This window comes from Tachypleus tridentatus, chromosome 13 (assembly GCF_004210375.1).
Source record: "Tachypleus tridentatus isolate NWPU-2018 chromosome 13, ASM421037v1, whole genome shotgun sequence".
NCBI classification, from domain to species: Eukaryota; Metazoa; Arthropoda; class Merostomata; order Xiphosura; family Limulidae; genus Tachypleus; species Tachypleus tridentatus.
The window spans coordinates 252,227,655-252,250,330 of record NC_134837.1 but is presented as its reverse complement, the minus strand read 5'-3'; the positions used below and the strand labels follow the sequence as shown (position 1 = coordinate 252,250,330).

Genomic DNA, 22,676 nt, shown 5'->3' with positions numbered 1-22,676 from the left:
ATTTAACATATAAACAAATGATTGGAAAGGAGTGTAAACATTGTCGAACAAATTTAAAATGCGTACTTTGTATTAGTTATTGCTCAACAAATCATCAACTTGGGTATTTCTTATATGTCATTCCCCTATTCTGTGTCTCTTAGTTATCGCTGGTTAATAGTTTGTACTGTTACTGTTTTAGAGATACATGATTACCTTTCAGAACTATAAAGTGGCTGCATAATAAATAAATATATTATTTTATTTATGACAGAATCATGGTTTATTTTGCATATACTAATGCCAAATAACACTAGAGTAATATTACTTTTTGTGTGTGTGTGGGGAAAAATTCCTCTAAGTTCTAAATTAAGTAAAACTATATAATTATACAGGACAAAAGTATAATACTATACAAGTATACAGGACGAGGTAAAAGTAACTTGGCCCGGCATGGCCTAGCGCGTAAGGCGTGCGACTCGTAATCCGAGGGTCGCGGGTTCGCGCCCCCGTCGCGCTAAACATGCTCGCCCTCCCAGCCGTGGGGGTGTATAATGTGACGGTCAATCCCACTATTCGTTGGTAAAAGAGTAGCCCAAGAGTTGGCGGTGGGTGGTGATGACTAGCTGCCTTCCCTCTAGTCTTACACTGCTAAATTAGGGACGGCTAGCACAGATAGCCCTCGAGTAGCTTTGTGCGAATTTCCAAAACAAACAAACAAACAAAAGTAACTTGCCCAATGTCTCGAATTAGTTAGTTAGTTATCACCATTATATTCCATCAAGGAACATAGGGCCGGAATCGCTTGCGGATTCTTCAACAAGTAGGTTATTAGCCCACTGCACCGAGCCGTCCCTAATTTAGTAGTGTAAGACTAGAGGGAAGGCAGCCAGTCATCAGCACCCACCGCCAACTAGTGGGATTGACCGTCACATTATAACGCCCCCACGGCTGGGAGGGCGAGCATGTTTGATGTGACGAGGATTCGAACCCGCGACCCTCGGATTACGAGTCGAGTGCCTTAACCACCTTACCATGCCGGGCAATTTTTTGGAGGCCCACATTATATTACCTGGTTGCATGGTTCATCCTGCTTTTCCAAAAGCGCTGCATTGTCCTTTTACCATTAGATCCTGACTGACCATCTTGACTTTGAAATCTCTGTAACACAGTTATAATTGCATAACTTTTTAAATAAAAACACCTTTTTCATAATAAACTAAGCTGTGAAAAATAATGTTTCATGATAACAAAAATTAAAAATATGTGGATGTAAAGTAAGTATTAATTAACACCTATACGAAACGAAATAAAAATACAATATTAATTTCAATCAAATGAAATACAAAATAAAATTGTTATCTCAGTAAGATATAAATAATACTTTGGTTACATTAAGTAACTTCAGTATGTTTGTTTTCCTTGAAGTAAATTTTTATTCATTATTTCATAGTTTTTAATGCTAAAGGAACAAAACTTAACAGTAATTGTGTCTAAAAATGTCCATTTAAATGTTTTGGTTTATTTTGAATTTCGCGTAAAGTTACATGAGGGCTATATGCGCTAGCCGTCCCTAATTTAGCAGTGTAAGACTAGAGGTAAGGCAGCTAGTCATCACCACCCACCGCCAACCCAACTATTGGCCTACTTTTTTACCAACGAATAGTGGAATTGAACTTAGCATTATAATGCCCCACGGCAGAAAAGGCGAGCATGTTTGGTGTGACCAGGATTCGAACCCGCGACCCTCGGATTACGGGTCGAGTACCTTAACCACCTGGCCATGCCGGGCCTAAATGTTTTGAAAATATTTTAAAAATTGTATAAAATACCAACTGTTCCATAAATTAGAGTCCCCCAGTGGCACAACTGTATATCTTCGGACTTACAACACTAGAAATCGATACTTTAATGAATTTATTATTGTATATCCATCTTAATATTGACGTTTGTTGCAGTTAAGTATATATTTAGAAATGCACGTAACATAAACTGTTAAAAGTGTATTGCAAAATTCCTGTCTATTCACTAAAATTGTAGAAGATTATGAGAATTAGTATACTATAAAGCTCAAAAACTATAACTATAATTAATGCTTATTAATTGGGAACTTCAGATATTTGACCAGCAACATTTATAAATGTCAAACATTACAAACCATTTAACTTCAGCGGATTAACATCGAACGTTAGTATTTTTACGAATACATTATATAACTTCAGTGGTGAAAAACTCACGTGTGATCAGCGGAAAGTTAGCTAGTTCTTCGTTAAGTGAATTGTACCCATATGAACTCGAATTGAATTCACTCATCGGGAGCCCTGAGTTGGATATCAAGGAAGTTCCGGACCAGAGAGAAGACTCAGTATTGTTCATAAGTTTGTAAAACTTTTATACATAAATCATTATTTGTAATAACCATCATTATAAATTGTATTATTGTTTATATATTAAAATATATTTGTGTTAAAAAAAGATACTGTGTAAGAGTCTTGTTGGCAAATGTCATAAATTTGATACATATAGACATTTAATAAACTTCTAAATCTAAATCACAATTTAACTCAGTTTTAGACTATTTCAAATTGTAATAGGTAACAATATGCATGGTGGGCAGACCACAGACAGCCCATTGTGTAGCTTTGTGCTTAACGTCAAGGAAACAATTCGTTAATTAGTAGCAAGAATAAAAAGATAATCTAAAACAAGAATTAAGAGAGATGTGTTTTTATTCATTTTACAAAACAGGACATTCTTTCTTGTTTCATGTGTCTTACTGAACTGTTAAGGAAAAATCGGTGATTAATATTTTCTTTATCCATCATACCTTGTAAGCCACTTGATTAAATAACTTTTATGAAAGTTACATATATAGCAAGATTAGTATTTCTTCGTGATGGTTTATTACATCTGATTAGTAAATTCCAGCCACTTATTAAAGTCCACTCCAGTCAATGAAGCTAAATTTCATAATTGTCCATCAAATATTTTGTTACTGATTATACTGTATCAAATATGGCGAATGAAAGACGGAGTTGACTTAACTGTTGTGTGTGAAAATTTGTCTTACATGTATATTTCAAGGTAGCACAGATCGAACAAGAGTTTTATTAGCTGTCATATATTTGCTAGTCACTGTAGTAAACCAACTGCCAGCTTGGTGTATGCCTTTTTGTTGTAGCCACTAGAAACGTGTGTAAACAAATGTAAATACTACAAGTGGGTATGAGTTAAGAAAAATGCTGCCAATTTGCGTTTTCTAAAAGAAACAGGTCCTACAACTGAAAAAATAAAACAACAAATAATCTGATACACAACATGTGACATATTTACGCTCTTTGTCGGGACGTTTCTATACAACATTCAACTTGAATGAATTGTTTGTTTCTCTTTGAATTTCGCGCAAAGCTACACGAGGGCTATCTGCGCTAGCCGTCGCTGATTTAGCAGTGTAAGACTAGAGGGAAGGCAGCTAGTCATCACCATCTGCCGCAAGCTCTTACCAACGAATAGTGGGATTGACCGTCACATTATAACGCCCCCACGCTTGAAAAGGGGAGCATGTTTGATGCGACGAGGATTCGAACCCGCGATCTTCAGATTAGGAATTGAGCGCCTTAACCACTTGGCCATGCTGGGCCCGCACGTAACTGGATGGGTTGAACGTTTTTACTACATATTTTAAGTTGTGTATAGGATGGTTTGGTTTAGTGAAATGCACAGTATTTCTGAGTTTTGGACGTGATATTAAAATAACAGTGTAACTGATTCTAATATTAAAAGTAACAGTGGATCTGTCGAATGTATTGTCGATTTATAAAAACTGTTGACGGTAAATGTTACAAAGGTAGCGTTAATTATTTCCCAGACTGAGTGGGATGTATTGTTTACTTCTACATAAGGCACAATCATACCAAATTTGATGCCTCCCAGTGGCTCAGCGCTATGTCTGCGGACTTAAAACACTAAAATCCGGGTTTTAATACCCGTGGTGGGCAGAGCAAAGATAGCCCATTGTGTAGCTTTGTGCTTAATTCAAAACAACAACCAAAGCTGATGCTATGGATACAATGTACGTATATATGTACATAACGTAGCATTCAGTTGTGATGCAGCCACTGTTTTAAATGTCACAATTTAGTTAATTATTTGTAAACATACGGGCTTTTTATCCTAGAAACCATAACTAATATTGTAGATGTCGTGTTTAGCATGGTCGGTACGTTCCCGTAATGTTAACACAGAAATATATCTGACAGGTAAATAAATATGTTTTTTAGACTCAAACCAGATCTTTTTTTGAATGATACATTAAAATAGGTACAGAGAAATATTTTATAAAGTGGAACATTTTTACAGTAGTAACAAACTCGACAACTATTTGTTGTTTGGCGTGAAGCAGCTAAGCCTTCTTTTCTATTACTCTGTCGAACAAGAAAATATGAAACTAACAATACTGAGTCATTCTCTATTATTCCGCCGAATGAGAAAATATCAGACTAACCACACCATGCTAGATAATGAAACTAACAACACCAGATTTTTTTACTCTGTTACCCCATAAAATAACAAACTAATAATTTCAGTCTCTTCGTCTTGTCATTTTAACATTTTTCAAACTGACAACATCGGGTGCTTTCATCTTAGAATATATAAAACTAAGAACAGTTGATCCTTTATAGATACTTTGCAATCCTTAGAAATGACAAACTTAACATACATAGTCTGTTGCTGTGCCATTCCAAAAAAAAAAAAAAAAATGAAACTAACAATGCTGAGTCATTCTCTATTATTCCGCCGAATGAGAAAATATCAGACTAACCACACCATGCTAGATAATGAAACTAACAATGCTGAATTCTTTATTCTGTTATCCTAGAAAATATCAAACCATATCATAACCTTTCTTTCCCCAACCCAGAAAATATCAGATTAACAATATCAGGTCGTTTGTTCTATTATCTTAAAAAATATCAAACTAACAACACTTGGTCACTTGTCATGCAGTTCTAGAACATATAAAACCAACACTACTTGGACTTTTTCTTCTTCCATCCTATGTAATATCAAACTAACAACACTTGGTCACTTGTCATGCAGTTCTAGAACATATAAAACCAACACTACTTGGACTTTTTCTTCTTCCATCCTATGTAATATCAAACTAACAACACTTGGTCACTTGTCATGCAGTTCTAGAACATATAAAACCAACACTACTTGGACTTTTTCTTCTTCCATCCTATGTAATATCAAACTAACAACACTTGGTCACTTGTCATGCAGTTCTAGAACATATAAAACCAACACTACTTGGACTTTTTCTTCTTCCATCCTATGTAATATCAAACTAACAACACTTGGTCACTTGTCATGCAGTTCTAGAACATATAAAACCAACACTACTTGGACTTTTTCTTCTTCCATCCTATGTAATATCAAACTAACAACACTTGGTCACTTGTCATGCAGTTCTAGAACATATAAAACCAACACTCCTTGGACTTTTTCTTCTTCCATCCTATGTAATATCAAACTAACAACACTTGGTCACTTGTCATGCAGTTCTAGAACATATAAAACCAACACTACTTGGACTTTTTTCTTCTTCCATCCTATGTAATATCAAACTAACAACACTTGGTCACTTGTCATGCAGTTCTAGAACATATAAAACCAACACTACTTGGACTTTTTCTTCTTCCATCCTATGTAATATCAAACTAACAACACTTGGTCACTTGTCATGCAGTTCTAGAACATATAAAACCAACACTACTTGGACTTTTTCTTCTTCCATCCTATGTAATATGACACTAACAACACTTGGTCACTTGTCATGCATTTCCAGAACATATAAAACTAACACTACTTGGACTTTTTCTTCTTCCATCCTATGTAATATGACACTAACAACACTTGGTCACTTGTCATGCATTTCCAGAACATATAAAACCAACACTACTTGGACTTTTTCTTCTTCCATCCTATGTAATATGACACTAACAACACTTGGTCACTTGTCATGCATTTCCAGAACATATAAAACCAACACTACTTAGACTTTTTCTTCTTCCATCCTATGTAATATCAAACTAACAACACTTGGTCACTTGTCATGCAGTTCTAGAACATATAATAAAACCAACACTACTTGGACTTTTTCTTCTTCCATCCTATGTAATATCAAACTAACAACACTTGGTCACTTGTCATGCATTTCCAGAACATATAAAACCAACACTACTTGGACTTTTTCTTCTTCCATCCTATGTAATATCAAACTAACAACACTTGGTCACTTGTCATGCAGTTCTAGAACATATAATAAAACCAACACTACTTGGACTTTTTCTTCTTCCATCCTATGTAATATCAAACTAACAACACTTGGTCACTTGTCATGCAGTTCTAGAACATATAAAACCAACACTACTTGGACTTTTTCTTCTTCCATCCTATGTAATATCAAACTAACAACACTTGGTCACTTGTCATGCATTTCCAGAACATATAAAACCAACACTACTTGGACTTTTTCTTCTTCCATCCTATGTAATATCAAACTAACAACACTTGGTCACTTGTCATGCATTTCCAGAACATATAATAAAACTAACACTACTTGGACTTTTTCTTCTTCCATCCTATGTAATATCAAACTAACAACACTTGGTCACTTGTCATGCAGTTCTAGAACATATAAAACCAACACTACTTGGACTTTTTCTTCTTCCATCCTATGTAATATCAAACTAACAACACTTGGTCACTTGTCATGCAGTTCTAGAACATATAAAACCAACACTACTTGGACTTTTTCTTCTTCCATCCTATGTAATATCAAACTAACAACACTTGGTCACTTGTCATGCATTTCCAGAACATATAAAACTAACACTACTTGGACTTTTTCTTCTTCCATCCTATGTAATATGACACTAACAACACTTGGTCACTTGTCATGCATTTCCAGAACATATAAAACCAACACTACTTGGACTTTTTCTTCTTCCATCCTATGTAATATGACACTAACAACACTTGGTCACTTGTCATGCATTTCCAGAACATATAAAACTAACACTACTTGGACTTTTTCTTCTTCCATCCTATGTAATATGACACTAACAACACTTGGTCACTTGTCATGCATTTCCAGAACATATAAAACTAACACTACTTGGACTTTTTCTTCTTCCATCCTATGTAATATGACACTAACAACACTTGGTCACTTGTCATGCATTTCCAGAACATATAAAACCAACACTACTTGGACTTTTTCTTCTTCCATCCTATGTAATATCAAACTAACAACACTTGGTCACTTGTCATGCAGTTCTAGAACATATAAAACCAACACTACTTGGACTTTTTCTTCTTCCATCCTATGTAATATCAAACTAACAACACTTGGTCACTTGTCATGCAGTTCTAGAACATATAAAACCAACACTACTTGGACTTTTTCTTCTTCCATCCTATGTAATATCAAACTAACAACACTTGGTCACTTGTCATGCAGTTCTAGAACATATAATAAAACTAACACTACTTGGACTTTTTCTTCTTCCATCCTATGTAATATCAAACTAACAACACTTGGTCACTTGTCATGCAGTTCTAGAACATATAATAAAACCAACACTACTTGGACTTTTTCTTCTTCCATCCTATGTAATATCAAACTAACAACACTTGGTCACTTGTCATGCAGTTCTAGAACATATAAAACCAACACTACTTGACTTTTTTTCTTCTTCCATCCTATGTAATATCAAACTAACAACACTTGGTCACTTGTCATGCAGTTCTAGAACATATAAAACCAACACTACTTGGACTTTTTCTTCTTCCATCCTATGTAATATCAAACTAACAACACTTGGTCACTTGTCATGCAGTTCTAGAACATATAAAACCAACACTACTTGGACTTTTTCTTCTTCCATCCTATGTAATATCAAACTAACAACACTTGGTCACTTGTCATGCATTTCTAGAACATATAAAACCAACACTACTTGGACTTTTCTTCTTCCATCCTATGTAATATCAAACTAACAACACTTGGTCACTTGTCATGCAGTTCCAGAACATATAAAACCAACACTACTTGGACTTTTTCTTCTTCCATCCTATGTAATATCAAACTAACAACACTTGGTCACTTGTCATGCGGTTCTAGAACATATAAAACCAACACTACTTGGACTTTTTTCTTCTTCCATCCTATGTAATATCAAACTAACAACACTTGGTCACTTGTCATGCAGTTCTAGAACATATAAAACCAACACTACTTGGACTTTTTCTTCTTCCATCCTATGTAATATCAAACTAACAACACTTGGTCACTTGTCATGCAGTTCTAGAACATATAAAACCAACACTACTTGGACTTTTTCTTCTTCCATCCTATGTAATATCAAACTAACAACACTTGGTCACTTGTCATGCAGTTCTAGAACATATAAAACCAACACTACTTGGACTTTTTCTTCTTCCATCCTATGTAATATCAAACTAACAACACTTGGTCACTTGTCATGCAGTTCTAGAACATATAAAACCAACACTACTTGGACTTTTTCTTCTTCCATCCTATGTAATATCAAACTAACAACACTTGGTCACTTGTCATGCAGTTCTAGAACATATAAAACCAACACTACTTGGACTTTTCTTCTTCCATCCTATGTAATATCAAACTAACAACACTTGGTCACTTGTCATGCAGTTCTAGAACATATAAAACCAACACTACTTGGACTTTTTCTTCTTCCATCCTATGTAATATCAAACTAACAACACTTGGTCACTTGTCATGCAGTTCTAGAACATATAAAACCAACACTACTTGGACTTTTCTTCTTCCATCCTATGTAATATCAAACTAACAACACTTGGTCACTTGTCATGCAGTTCTAGAACATATAAAACCAACACTACTTGGACTTTTTCTTCTTCCATCCTATGTAATATCAAACTACCAACACTTGGTCACTTATCATGCAGTTCTAGAACATATAAAACCAACACTACTTGGACTTTTTCTTCTTCCATCCTATGTAATATCAAACTAACAACACTTGGTCACTTGTCATGCAGTTCTAGAACATATAAAACCAACACTACTTGGACTTTTTCTTCTTCCATCCTATGTAATATCAAACTAACAACACTTGGTCACTTGTCATGCAGTTCTAGAACATATAAAACCAACACTACTTGGACTTTTTCTTCTTCCATCCTATGTAATATCAAACTAACAACACTTGGTCACTTGTCATGCAGTTCTAGAACATATAAAACTAACACTACTTGGACTTTTTCTTCTTCCATCCTATGTAATATCAAACTAACAACACTTGGTCACTTATCATGCAGTTCTAGAACATATAATAAAACCAACACTACTTGGACTTTTTCTTCTTCCATCCTATGTAATATCAAACTAAGAACACCTGATTATTTTTTCTATTGCCAATTTATAAGCCTCCCCAGTGGTTAAGTGGCATGTCTGCAGATTTACAACTATATAAATTGGGTTTCAATAACCCTGGTGGGAAGAACACACAGAGCCCATTGTAGTTATGTGTTAAATTACAAAAAAAACAAACGAAGAAATATATGAGTGATGCAAAAACTTTTAACATGTTCGGTTCCTGTTTCTGTGTTTCACTGAAGTATTTATTTTAACTGTATTATTATATTCGACAGTAAAATCATTCATCATGTCAACTGCCAGACTTTGGAACCTTTAACTAAACAACGTTTTGTTTTTCTCACTGAAGGAATAACGTTTGTATGTGATAGTTAAAGCGAAAAATGTCGTGCAGTATTAGACCATTCAAGATTAAAAGTATTTAATATTCCTTTCAATGTCACCCGCTGGTAGGGCGGTAAGTCTTCGGATTTGCAACGCTAAAATCAGGAGTTCGATTTCCCTCGATGGACTCAGCAGATAGTCTAACGTGACTTTGCTATAAGAAAACACACACACTCCTTTCATACGTTTCTCTACAATGAAGTTTGGTATTAATTAATGAAGCAGAAAACCAAACATCGTTTTAACTTACGTCTTACTACTGCTAACCAAAGTATTAAGGTATTATAATTCGTTAATTAGCCATGTTTGTTTTAGAATTTCGCGCAAAGCTACACGAAGGCCATCTGCGCTAGCCGTCCCTAAGTTAGCAGTTTAAAAGTAGAGGGAAGGCAGCTAGTCATCATCGCCAACTCTTGGACTACTCTTTTACCAACGAATAGTGGGATTGACCGTAACATTATGACGCACCCACGGCTGAAAGAACGAGCATGTTTGGTGTGACGGGGATTTGAACCCGCGACCCTCAGATTAGGATGTTTAGAGGAAATACCTTAAGGTTTGTTATATTCAGTCTAAAAGTATTCAAAATATAATGGCTGATATGAATTATTATTTTTAATTTTATAAACACACAAGTAACTGAAACTTGTTGATTATTCAGTCTGTTTGTTGTTTCTTTAATAAAGTGACTATTTTAAGGCCTCTCACATTTTTAAAATTTCTTTTTACATATACATTAAGTCTCAAATTACGATGCACACATATTTTATTAAGGTTAAGAAATGGAATGAAAAAACACACTCAGAGAATCTATTTTCAACATTTTATTTGGCCAGCTTACGCACGGAAACAATGTGTACAAAAAAGTAAAGTAAAAAGCACGTATAAGTGAAAAAAGAATAAAAATACGCGTGAATTAAAAAAGTTTACATCGCTTGGTTCAAGATAAAGTGACAACGAAAATGGTTCGAGACACTGCAAGATTCTAGTTTTCTCAAAGTTTTTATCAAACGTGTCCTTTTCAAGGAAAACATGCTTGGAAAGTTACAGGGAAAATACCTGGACATATTTTAGTCGCGTAAAATCGATTTTACTTCATAAATTTAATGAAAAATCTGTAAATATTGAGATTGAAATGAAAGACGCAGGAAGACAGGCACTTTGTTGTCGTCTGCTTTGTGACATTTTGAACTTTTCTGTATAACTATTATCACAGTTGTACATGTATGTGATAGCCCGCCATATTAAACTATTTTAAGATCTCTAACAAATCGTTTTCCGATTGATGAACCTACTTTGTCACTGTAGTCTAGCACTGTTATTTTTAAAAAAAATGATAAATTGGATATAACACTAACTTCTCACGCAGTGATATGGACGGTTCTGGGCCTAAAGGGGGAAAACTCCTATAAATGTTCTTGCGCTTTTCTACTAATCATGTTGGATTCATTTAAAAAAACGCTATTCTGACCAAATCCACGGTTTACAGTTAAGTCGTTATCACACAGACAACGGCATGTGGCTGTATGTGAATTTGAAAAGGTGTCATCATTCTTGACCGATTAATTATGTGTGAATTTGACAAGAAAGATACTTTATTTCCAGCCATGTGACAAGAAAGACATTCCTCCTCACCTAACCTCAACGCACAGCCTTTAGTCAATATAAATTATAAATGAATAAAAACGTATAGTTTACCTGAACTAATAATGAACTGTATTACAAGAAAGAAATACAACAATACTGACTTCGACCACATAAATGTGAAGGAGTGCTGTACCAACATCACCTTCTTAGAACACGTGTCTACAACAACGAAAATATTAAACCGCAGAGCCTAGAATTTGAATCTGAAAACGAGCTTTACATTGATAACTCTATATACTGTAACTGTCCATTTACACTTAAATATCACTTACACTGTTTATTGCAGTAGAAGTGGGGAACAAAACCAACCCAATACATTTTTTCCTTGTGTAACTACATGCGCAAACCATCTCTGGATAATTTGCAACTGTTATTTTAAAGAAAACATTTAATTCGTCATAATGACTAGCAAAGGACTCGTCACGTGTAAATCAATTTTTACGTAAAAGACCTATCAACCTCAACTGTTGTTGTTGATTTTTTCAGAAATACTTCTATTCGCCGTTCTAGAGAAAAAGATATCTTGCAGTGCCTCACTGCGCATACACACATTCTAATAACACAAGACCATACATAACCTAATTACACGTACCAGTAGGTAACTCGACTCTAGAACGTTAGGTTCCACTTGCTACAAACATCTGAGCCGTTTCAGTTTGGTTTTGTAGTAGGTACTAATGATATTTGACTACTTCCAACGTAAACCTTGTACCCTCTCACTAACCTATCAGCTAAACAAAATAACCCAGTTTATTGGTAGAGACAGTTCAAGGCCAGTAACACTAGAGTATCCCATATTATTAACTGCTGTATGCGCGTCTTAGACAAAATCTAATACTTTAATTTATTACCATCATCTGAGCAGTATGTAACAAAAGATACCCACTGGGAAGTACTTATAGTAAAACACATCTTCAAGTGCTTTCCTACTGGTAAAGCTACTAAATTTACCCATTAGGGATCTCTTAATATCATGTCTCCTACCGTAGTTCCAAGAAACTACAGTATTACACGTTTTATCCACCACTGTGATAAGAAAGTCTAGTTATTATTTGATTACCTAGGTAACCAACTTCTAAGATATGTGAAACTTAATTGTAACTAAGCTACTCGTGCGGCACATATGCTCTTCACGAACTTTACAAGCGGTTAGTTGGTTAATGTAAATAACATCAGTAGCTAGTGAGCAGATAAGACCGACTGAAATATTTTATTAGCAAGTTAACTTAAAGTAGTTCGTTCTTAACGTTACTTACTATTAAACTGTTCATGCACTAAAAGTGATCTAGTCTCATTTTTATTGCAAACAGATTCCCGGATCATACATACAAATTTGATCTAATTTTTCAAGCAACTTATAAAAAAAAAAAAAATGACTAGGAGACTCTTTCCGAAAATCTAAAAAAAAAAATAATAATAAAACAACAACTGAAAATTGGCAAGAGATTCCCATTGTGAGAAACAATTTTAAAATATGTATACGTTATAACTTATAACACAACAGGCTGCAATTAGAATATTAACACTCGTTATTTCTAGTAGCAATATGAGCGCTGATTTCTGGGTACGATGATGTAGTTGGTATATGAATTTCATAAACTTATCGAGTTTCAATATTATTTAGTTCTACTTTCCAATTTTACATGAATATGTGGTAAATATAATCACAATACGTTTCTCAAATTATCGTACGTTTTTTTTTGCCTTAAAACATGTTTTTTTTATAAACATCTGAACTGTTTTTCGTCTATAGCTATACGGTGTCTGGAAGGAAGAGATAGAAACACCCATACAAAAGAAGTTATGTGGTAATGGTAGAAATAAACTGCCGCCTCATCTAAGATATCTCGCCAAAATATACAGAACATAATAGAACCATCACTCATACTTCAACATAAAACATTATTCAACAAATTGTTGGTGTTAAAAACGGAAAATTCCTTGATATTTTGAAACCAAAGTACCTTCAATTTCAAATAACAAAATTATGTTTAAATCGCTCAAACGTTTCCTTAATTACACTTTTATTTTCTTAAAACTGTATAAACAGAGAGGTAGGATTAGTTATACTATGTCTGAAATAAACACATGCGCAGGAATGCTAAAGGCAGTACAAAAATATAATAATATGTAAAACGTCAAAAAAGAACCATGCCTCGCTTTCATGTTTTAATATACAAATTATTAGCTAGTTAATGAATTGGTTTGCGGAAGTAACAAATATTAAAACACGAGAATAATTCTACATATAAAAAGTACATGTTTAGCGTCAGTTATACAGACTAAACAACCGATAGAAGGGACACGCTTTTGTAAAGCATCAAAACACGAGTCAAATCAAGTATTGTTTGAAAATTTTATAAACAGACAGAGGAGTTTTATTTAACAGTTATTAGCTGAGTGCAAAATCAATTAAAATATTTAATGCCAGTAAATGAGTTAAAATATATTCGACGTTTAAAATCACGTCAACAGCAGTTTTAATTCACGTTACTCGTTAATTTGTTTATTGTGGGATGAAAATCAGAGGTATATATAAAAATAACGCTTTACATCTATCTTTTGGTTTCCCACAAGAGGTCTTTCGTACAATACCAGACTTCGTCAGAGGGGTTGGACACTGAGTAACTACCAATCCAGGTGACCAGTCTGATACTGACCAAAAGGCGTCTTGGGTAGTGACCATGGACGTCAACAGACTTTTTTTTTTTTTTTCCACGAAGTTGTGTGAAATAGAGAGGCGAATGAAAATAGAGAGGCGAATAAAGAAGGAATTGTTTCTCGTTTGCCGGGGTGGGGGATTATTCCCCTCAAACGCCCATGGCAGTGATTAGTGGGAGATAAAAACATAGATCTGAAATACTATCTCAACACACTTATTTCGAATCCACACTGGATAAATTAAAAGGAATATGAAAAAAAAAAATATATGCAGCTAACAAAATTTCTATTACAAATTTAAAGCCTATTAGCTTTTACTGCTTCTTCAGCTTTTTGCTTTAAAATCTTAAGATTTGAAAAACAAAACAAAACAAAACAATGTACAAATAAGTGATAAGCTCCTAGAGAAATAAATGTTAATTATCAAATGAAAAACAAGTAACATTGTTTCGTAAGTGTATGAAAACAAGTTTGAAAATAAAAATTTTATACATCAAAATACTAAAAAATACTTTGAAGGATACTGGCTGAAAATGTAGAAAAAATATTGTTTAATAAAAATTTAAAAGAAAACATCTGTTAGGCTATTTTTACAAATGGTGATGTTTTTAATGAAACACAAAGGCCTATCTCTGCTTTCCCAACCAAGGATATCGAAACCCGGTTTCTAGTGTTGTATGTCTACAGGCATACCGCTGTGCCACTAGGGGGCACTACAAATGATGAATATTAATATTGCTTAAAGTAGATCGAAAGCTTCCTCCGAGAAAACAATTGAATAAACAATTATATATACAATAAAAAAAAATAATTTTTAAGATGTCTACTGCACACATAAAAAGCAGTTTACTGAAAACAGATATTTATTTTCCTATGATGGCTGCTGGAAGTAACGTATCACTCGTTAAAACAAAACAGGTACAAAATAATACAGTATCACAACTTATTTTAGAAAGAACATGTAATCCTTGGCGGTAATATATATCAGCTTTTCGGACTGTTTCAGAGACGCCAGCTAATAAAAAAAAAAATCGGCTTTTTGTTTTCATACATTTTGTTCACTTTTTTTAAAGAAAGAACAAATCAATATTAACTTTTCAATGTTTGCTTATAAAAAATATATAAACAGTGATTTTAAACCACCGCTGGTGGTGAACCACGTCAAAATCGCTCAAGTGCTTTCTACGTTTGAAAACTTGAATAGAATCATTCATAAAGTAGTTTAAAAAGTTTGCCTTTTTTTAAAGTAATAAATGACAACAGCAATTTCAGAATAGAGGGCTGCCATTCGAAACTCAGGTTTGAGTTTTTTCTACAATTCAGTAATTTTCAAGTTGTTTTTTTATCTTAGTTACAGTGGGGTCTAGCTATACAACATGTTACTTGTTCCTTTCTATATTTATGCAACCTTCGCACGAACCACCATGATTCATGGTCTTAGAGCACAGATTAAACTGTTATGATATTATTTTTGAAATCATCTATACAGAATAATGCTTTTTAAAAGGCTCCATACATTTTATAACGTGAAAATTTCAAGAAAACAACAATTAAGGCTAAACAGGGATGACTGAATATATTTGTTTGTAGTTTGTTGAATAACACGTTTAAACACATAAAAACATTATAGTAAGTTGAAACAAAACACTCGAAATACGAATATATATATATACTTAATAACATCATAAAATCTATTTACCAACTGACAGTGATTGCTGGCTAACAAGTTAATCAGTTTTCACAAACTGTAACCTCAGTAGGATAGAACTGCCTGTAGTCAAATAATTAGGATAAAGTAAGTTGTTTAACATACATATATATATATAACACAAAAATCGTAACTCTACAGTTCTGCTTCATGAATATCAAATGAGTTTAAGACAATTTCCAATAAATCAACATACGAACGAGTCGGCACAACATTCTCTGTTAGCTTCAACAGTCTGTAGGTCAATAATCAAATAACTTATTATATTCGTATGTTAGAAATTAGGTATAAGATACTAAACATGATTAGAATAAAACCAGGAATGAAAACTGTTTAGTTATATTGAGTCCAGTAGATCTACATAACCTGGATACGCGTTAACTGATCAAACTGCGATGAACCTAATTGATGTTATTTCAGATTTGTTCACTTCAGGATCAGCCAAGCAGACAAGTTTTTTCTTGAGATTTTCGCAAGATAGATTTAACAGTGACCAATGGACCTTCACTGCTATTAGTCTGACATTTAGTACAGGTATATATATATATATGAACCAAACCGTCAATATCGGTTGTTCTTAATCACCAACCAAAAACAGGAGACACTATGGGTCAGTTCACTGTGGAATCTTCAATACAATATCAGAATAAAAACTACGGTAGGCCTATACATTTATCTTAACACAGTTCTTTAATATTTTGCTAATAAAAAGGAACGACTGACAAGATATATTCATTACACGTCTTTTTCTTTTCTTATAAAGACATTTTGTAATGACCTAAGTACTTAATTTATGTTTCCATTTACTCTTCCAGACTATTACAACAAGGTATTCCATTCTTAAATGAATAATTAAAAAGCAAGACTCGACGCCGGTATTTTTCCATACAAAGAAAATGACTGTATTGCTTTAGATAGATAGATAGATAGATATAATCGAGTACTAATACAGCCACTGTGAACATATCTTCTGTACACACTGTTCACTGTGGAGGCAAACGGAGAGCTAAATTAATTGGTGTGCTGGCATTTAGAAAATACGAAGTAGCTAATCTACTAGACAACAAATTATACAAGATCTTTGGTCACTTCGCCAAATAATAAAAGGCTAGGCCTACACTCTGCACATACAAACAACGATAAACACAGAAGTTCCTACAATGAGATTGCCACATGGTATGCCACACTTTGTGACTAATAATGGATTCAATTTTGTACAGCCACACTAGATGAAACTTATTTACAAAAAATATTAAAGCAATTCCAATTTACAAATCTATATATTGAACATTTATCAAGTAACTTAAATAATAATACTTATCACATATGAAAACTTACGTATACCGACACACCATGTCTACAAAGCACCACCTAACCTATCCTTATAAAATAAAATAAAAACTTGTATAAAATTTTGAAAATTGCACATAATATGTAAAACTAATTAAACAGCTTCGAAATCTGTATGATTTATGACGTATAGTTCTAGTTCAACAAGTTTAAACTGATCCGAAAATTTTGATCAGTAGACTTGCTTAACTGCTCTTTATTTACTATTGTGAAGACAGGGAATTATTGCTTTTCATATGAAGTTTAAAGAAATGGTTGAAATGCAGTTATTTTTAATTGCTCATCAATTATCACAGACAGCTATTTTCAAGTATGGTGACACCTATAAGCTTATTCAATACGCAGTTCTTCAATTATTGTTGCCTATTATTATTATATCGTGTTTCAATAAGTGTAGACTTGCAAGTAGTCTAAATGAATACTAAAACAATTTATATGTGATTTGAACTAGCGATTTTAGAGTTACACAAAAGGTTGCATTGGGCATCTCTATTGTTTTATAAAATTAGATTTAATGTGATCTCTGAATTGTAAAGTTACAGTAGTAAAATTTATGTTGCCTGAGAAAGTTTACATCCCAAAATCTCGCAATTAAGCAAATTTTTTATGAATGTATTTATGCGTATAAATGTTAAAATAACGACGTTTAACAAGCGAGAATAACTGGAGTATACAAATATGTTATTGATTTTTAACTTGAATTTCAGGGATTAAAGTATGACCTCCCAGTTGTTAGTTTTTGCATTTTAGTTAAATTAAGTGGCAGAAGCAACGACCAAGCCTAGCACTTATGTAAAATATGTTTTAATTAACTGTATTTGAACTAGTTGAGTGCAACAGCGAGTGTTGTCAGACTAGAATACTACATATTAATACTTAATTCACAAAAATTCAAATTACATTATAGTCAATTTGGTCGTTGACAGAAAATATATGTTGATGAGCTTCCAAGCGTTTCAGCTTAAACTCGTGTGAGAAGTGTCGTTCATAACAATTATTACGAGGATAGTAAACTCTTTGTTAATTTAAAAATATATAGTAATTTTGAGAAATTATCTAAAAGAAAATACAAATATCACAGATACATCAAACTACTGTACCCAGTCTATGACACACGTTAATTCATACAACAATTGTGTTATACAGATCTTTTGTCTATTTTAAAGCTGGAAAAGGAATTGTTTGAAATTCTAGTTTAAGAATTTAACTTTAGCACTCGTTTTGCTTTAAACAATATTTTCGTAATGGTTAAATTTATGATATAATTCTTCATAAACTTTATTTTCTCTTCTTTTTACAATCCACCAGTAGGGGATTGGTTGTTATTGTTATTCGTCATTTTGAATTAAGCACAAAGCTACACAAAGAACTCAGTGATGTCGAGAAAACCCACTTGTAGAGAAAAATATGTATGTAAATACATTTTACACGAAGGACTATCTGTGCTCCACCACGGGCATCGAAACCCAGATTTTAGCGTTGTAGGTCCGCAGACATACCGCTGAGTCACTGGGGGGCAGGATTGGTAGGTCTATGGATTTACAAAGCTAAAAACTGGGATTAGATTATCCCCGATAGACACAGCAAATAGTTCATTATGGTTTTTTCCTAAAAAAAGTAAAAAAAAAAAAAATTGAGTAAAACGTTTTTTACAGTTTCGTTTCACGAAAATTTAAATATAAATTGATAAAAGTGAAAACAATCTAAAGAGTATCAAAGAAAAATGTTATGCTTCTATAAGCTTTAAGTCAAAAACTCATTACAGTATACAGTCTGTTTGATTTTAAACGATATATTTGTTTGATATTAGAACAAAGCCACATTGGGTTATCTGATGTGTCCACTGTAGTGAATCGAATTCCAGAAATTTAGCATTGTAATTCTACAGTATACTTTCCATTGACCTTGCAAGGGATTATTGTAATATGTTTTTTTATAATTATAGAAACTTTTCATTAACCAAATTTTTCTGTTGATTATAAACTTTTAGTTAAAAAAGATCACCAACACCTAGCTTGTTTCCCCAGATTATAGGCTGTATTTCCAAATACATTTAATCACTTAACATACCTATCCTTTCCTTGTTATTCTTACCTAGTGTGGCTGCACAAAAAGACACTTTACAAGTCAAGTCATTTTTCATAAATTACTTTTTGTTGCACATATTATCTTTACCTAATTTTTGAAACAAACAAAAAACATCTTTACCATTATTTCCATCTTAATTATTAGAAACCACGTTTCACCACAAAAACTACTCTAATGGAAAATTCTATGAGTGACAAGTATCACATTATATCACATACCTGGACTTTTTTTTTCTCATTTTTGACAAGATAAAAAATTATTATTTCTGTATCACACCTACACATTATTATTTTCAGCCTCTTAAATGACTGATACCATAGAGATTTGTTTTTCTTCTTCACAGAAAACACACACAGCAAATTTGCACCAATATTTTTACAACAAATATCATATTTCAAAACAATCTAAATATCTTTCAGTTTATCACCCTGTTTATATAATGCCTTTCTTGAAATGAATGAGAAGCAGAATTTAGGATCAAGGGGCTACTTTAGCATCTATAAGAACATGATAACATACCTTGTATCTTCATTCTGTTGAACAGAATGACTGAGTGATTGCCCATTACATAAAAAAAAATTATATAACATATTTTAAAGTGGTCAATCTTCTCTATTTCAAATAAATCTTTCAATTTCTGAATATTCATAAAGTTTACGTTAAAAAGGCCCAAATTATGATGTTGTCATTACATCGAGGGTCACAAACACTGTATATTTTACAATAATCAGTGTCCATCTTAAAGATATGTTATTTAAGTGTGCTGAATAACTCCTGTCTCTTTACAGTACATTTTGAAGTGTCTATAGTCAAGCACAACAAAATTTTTTTTTTTGGAAAACATTAAAAGTGTGTTAACAAAAAAAATCACTATAAAAAGATAACATTACTCAAACTTACAGAAAAAATGTTAACAATACATGAAATATGGTATTTAACCAAATGTTCACTTTTGTGCAGTGATTAAACAATACTATATGAACAACAAAAAGCAGTTAAACAATTTCAATAAACAGTATAAAGCAGTAACCAAGAATTCTTTTTTTTGATTTTGAAGAAAAAAAAGTTAAGATTGGGCCACTGAAATTATCTTCAAATAATAAAGTCCTTATGTAAAAAAATCTAGATGATTTGCTAGATTCTCATGCCTTGACTAGGCCACAGATAAAACACAAATGATACAACATGCTCCTTTAAAATAAACACAGATTTTTATAGAAACTGTTACTGCAGGAGCAATAGGCACAACAGATTATTTTCATACTATGACACCTGTACCTTAATGATTAAGATATTAATTTTGCAACCACATCAAGAAAAAATATTAGTATTTCCTCGAATCCATGAGTTTGTTGTTGTTGTCATTTTTTGCCTCCAATGTTTCAAGTCTAAAACTAGACCTTACAAGACAAAAATTATAGATATGCACAAATTTTATGATGTTTAAATTCCAGTACTGGCCACTGGACAGTTGTTTGAACCACTACAGCAAATCACAACCACAACTAGCCATCACAGATGAGATCCCATCTATATGCTTCTCCTTTGTCTATTATCTCATTAGTTTGGCCTGACTTGAAGAAAAAGTCTCACCTTTATGTAATCTTAGGAAGTGTACCTTTGTGCACAGCTTATTGCACACACACTTTTTATAGCTGATCATTCTGCAACTATTACACGAATAAAAGAAAACATTATATAGACTTTCAAAGTCTGTAAGTACTGATCAGTAGCATGGTAATTATAAAGAAGAAAACCAATAAAAAGATATTGGTTTTAAACAGAAGATAGACATTCTGGGATGACAAAAAATAAATTTATTTATTGGGTGGTTTCAGCTTGGGTGTTGCCTGCCCATTCAGACACATTTCAACCCCAGTTTAAGACTGCACTGCTTGTTCTTCTCATGCACGAATAACATTTTCATTACTATTGCACACCAACTTCAAAGTCAGAAGATTTATTAAGTTTCACCATTGGTCCCAACACACATAATGGTTCTACAACTTCTCTTATACCTTAATTATGGCTTTATACTGGTCCATTCAAACTGACCAGGCCATAGCCATTTTGTGCTGTCGATGAAACTCCTAATGGCACAGTAGAAGAACATGTGGCACTAGAAAGTCCTAATGAAGCCGTAACAGCTGATGATGAGCTGGTAGAAGCAGAGGAATGATTGGCATACTCCTTCTCCACTTCAATCATATGTTCCTCAGAATGAAGACCTACTTTGGAGTGGGGTACAGAGCTGTTATTTTCGTCCTTTATCTGATTAGCAAATTCTTTTACAACCCGGAGCCCTTCATCCATGAGGGTTTCCTGAACTAGTTGCTTGGTTATTTGGGCATTAGTTTTCCTGCCGGTAGACACCGTTTTCATGGCACTAAACATGTCTGCAGTTGGGAGCGAATGGTTGAAATCCAGTGATGGGGAGTCATTGGTTTCCTGGTTCATCGGAGGAGAAGAGGTGTTGCTGTATGCTGAGAACTGTGAATCTGAGGGTTAAAGTTCAAATAAAAACATAATAATTATGCATTGTCTATCAGTTACTTGAGGTTTTCACCCTTTCAAAAATGAAAAACAAAATCCACTGATATAGTGTCAAAAGTTGTTAACTGCTGACTTTACCTTGCTAAAAGTGAAATAACCCCAGATTACCAAGGGATTTATTATTGGGATTAACATATTAACAATAAAATAATTTCTACTTGTATACTAATTACTGACAATATTATACTGACATTAGAATAATCATCATCTTATTAACAATAATATCACCTTTGTGTTCTATAATGTCAATTAATGATTTGATATTATTATCAGTGGAAGTCATTTTTGTTTTGACCATCAGATTGAAATGATACTTTTAAAAAATGAGCTTCTATCATTTATTAGTAGCATTAAAGAAATGTTTTGAAAGAAAGAAATTTATTTTGGTGTAAATTATTGCTCATTTTAAGTTTGTAAATATGAATAAACCTTGCTGAAAATAAAGTAATCATAAGAAGTTGGACATCAACTGTGATATAACATTATGGATAGATGTGTGGATGTGTCCAGATCCAGAATCCACTATAGGGTAAATATTTTATGAATGAAGATTGCTTAGGCTTTTCATGAAAAGTTTTTTCCTGTAATAAATAACATTTTCAATTAATTGCCTCTACACTGTTTTTCAATCTGTGAATACCTTGAAGGCCTCTTGTTAACAAAGCTACTGAGAACTGCCTTCAACCAATCAGTATGCAAGATAATAACAATAAAAAAGTATTTATTTTTTACAATTTCCATAACTATATCTGAACAACATGATTATATGCAACCTTACTACTTTTTGTATTTTATTATTTAAATATTTTAAAGTAATAATATAATAACTTATGGTGATCCTAACATATTTTCTGT

At 33.1% G+C, this 22,676-nt stretch overlaps 1 protein-coding gene and 1 long non-coding RNA gene across 9 annotated transcripts in view; both read right to left on the bottom strand.

Moving 5' to 3' along the window:
• The window catches only part of LOC143240123 (uncharacterized), a 34,321-nt gene extending 22,164 nt beyond the window's left edge, over nt 1–12,157 (bottom strand). Inside the window, exons 1-2 of the long non-coding RNA XR_013021582.1 lie at nt 12,054–12,157; nt 1,052–1,140 (exon numbers count right to left, since the gene is read on the bottom strand). This is a non-coding gene — a long non-coding RNA (uncharacterized LOC143240123). The remainder of the gene's footprint in view (nt 1–1,051; nt 1,141–12,053) is intronic.
• Nucleotides 12,158–14,967: 2,810 nt separating this feature from the next.
• The window catches only part of LOC143240121 (NAB transcription cofactor mab-10-like), a 185,443-nt gene continuing 177,734 nt past the window's right edge, over nt 14,968–22,676 (bottom strand). For all 8 annotated transcript variants that reach the window (XM_076482033.1, XM_076482037.1, XM_076482038.1 and 5 more), the window contains one exon: nt 14,968–21,766. In XM_076482033.1, coding sequence (XP_076338148.1) covers nt 21,300–21,766 — 467 coding nt within the window. In that variant the 3' untranslated portion in view covers nt 14,968–21,299. The remainder of the gene's footprint in view (nt 21,767–22,676) is intronic.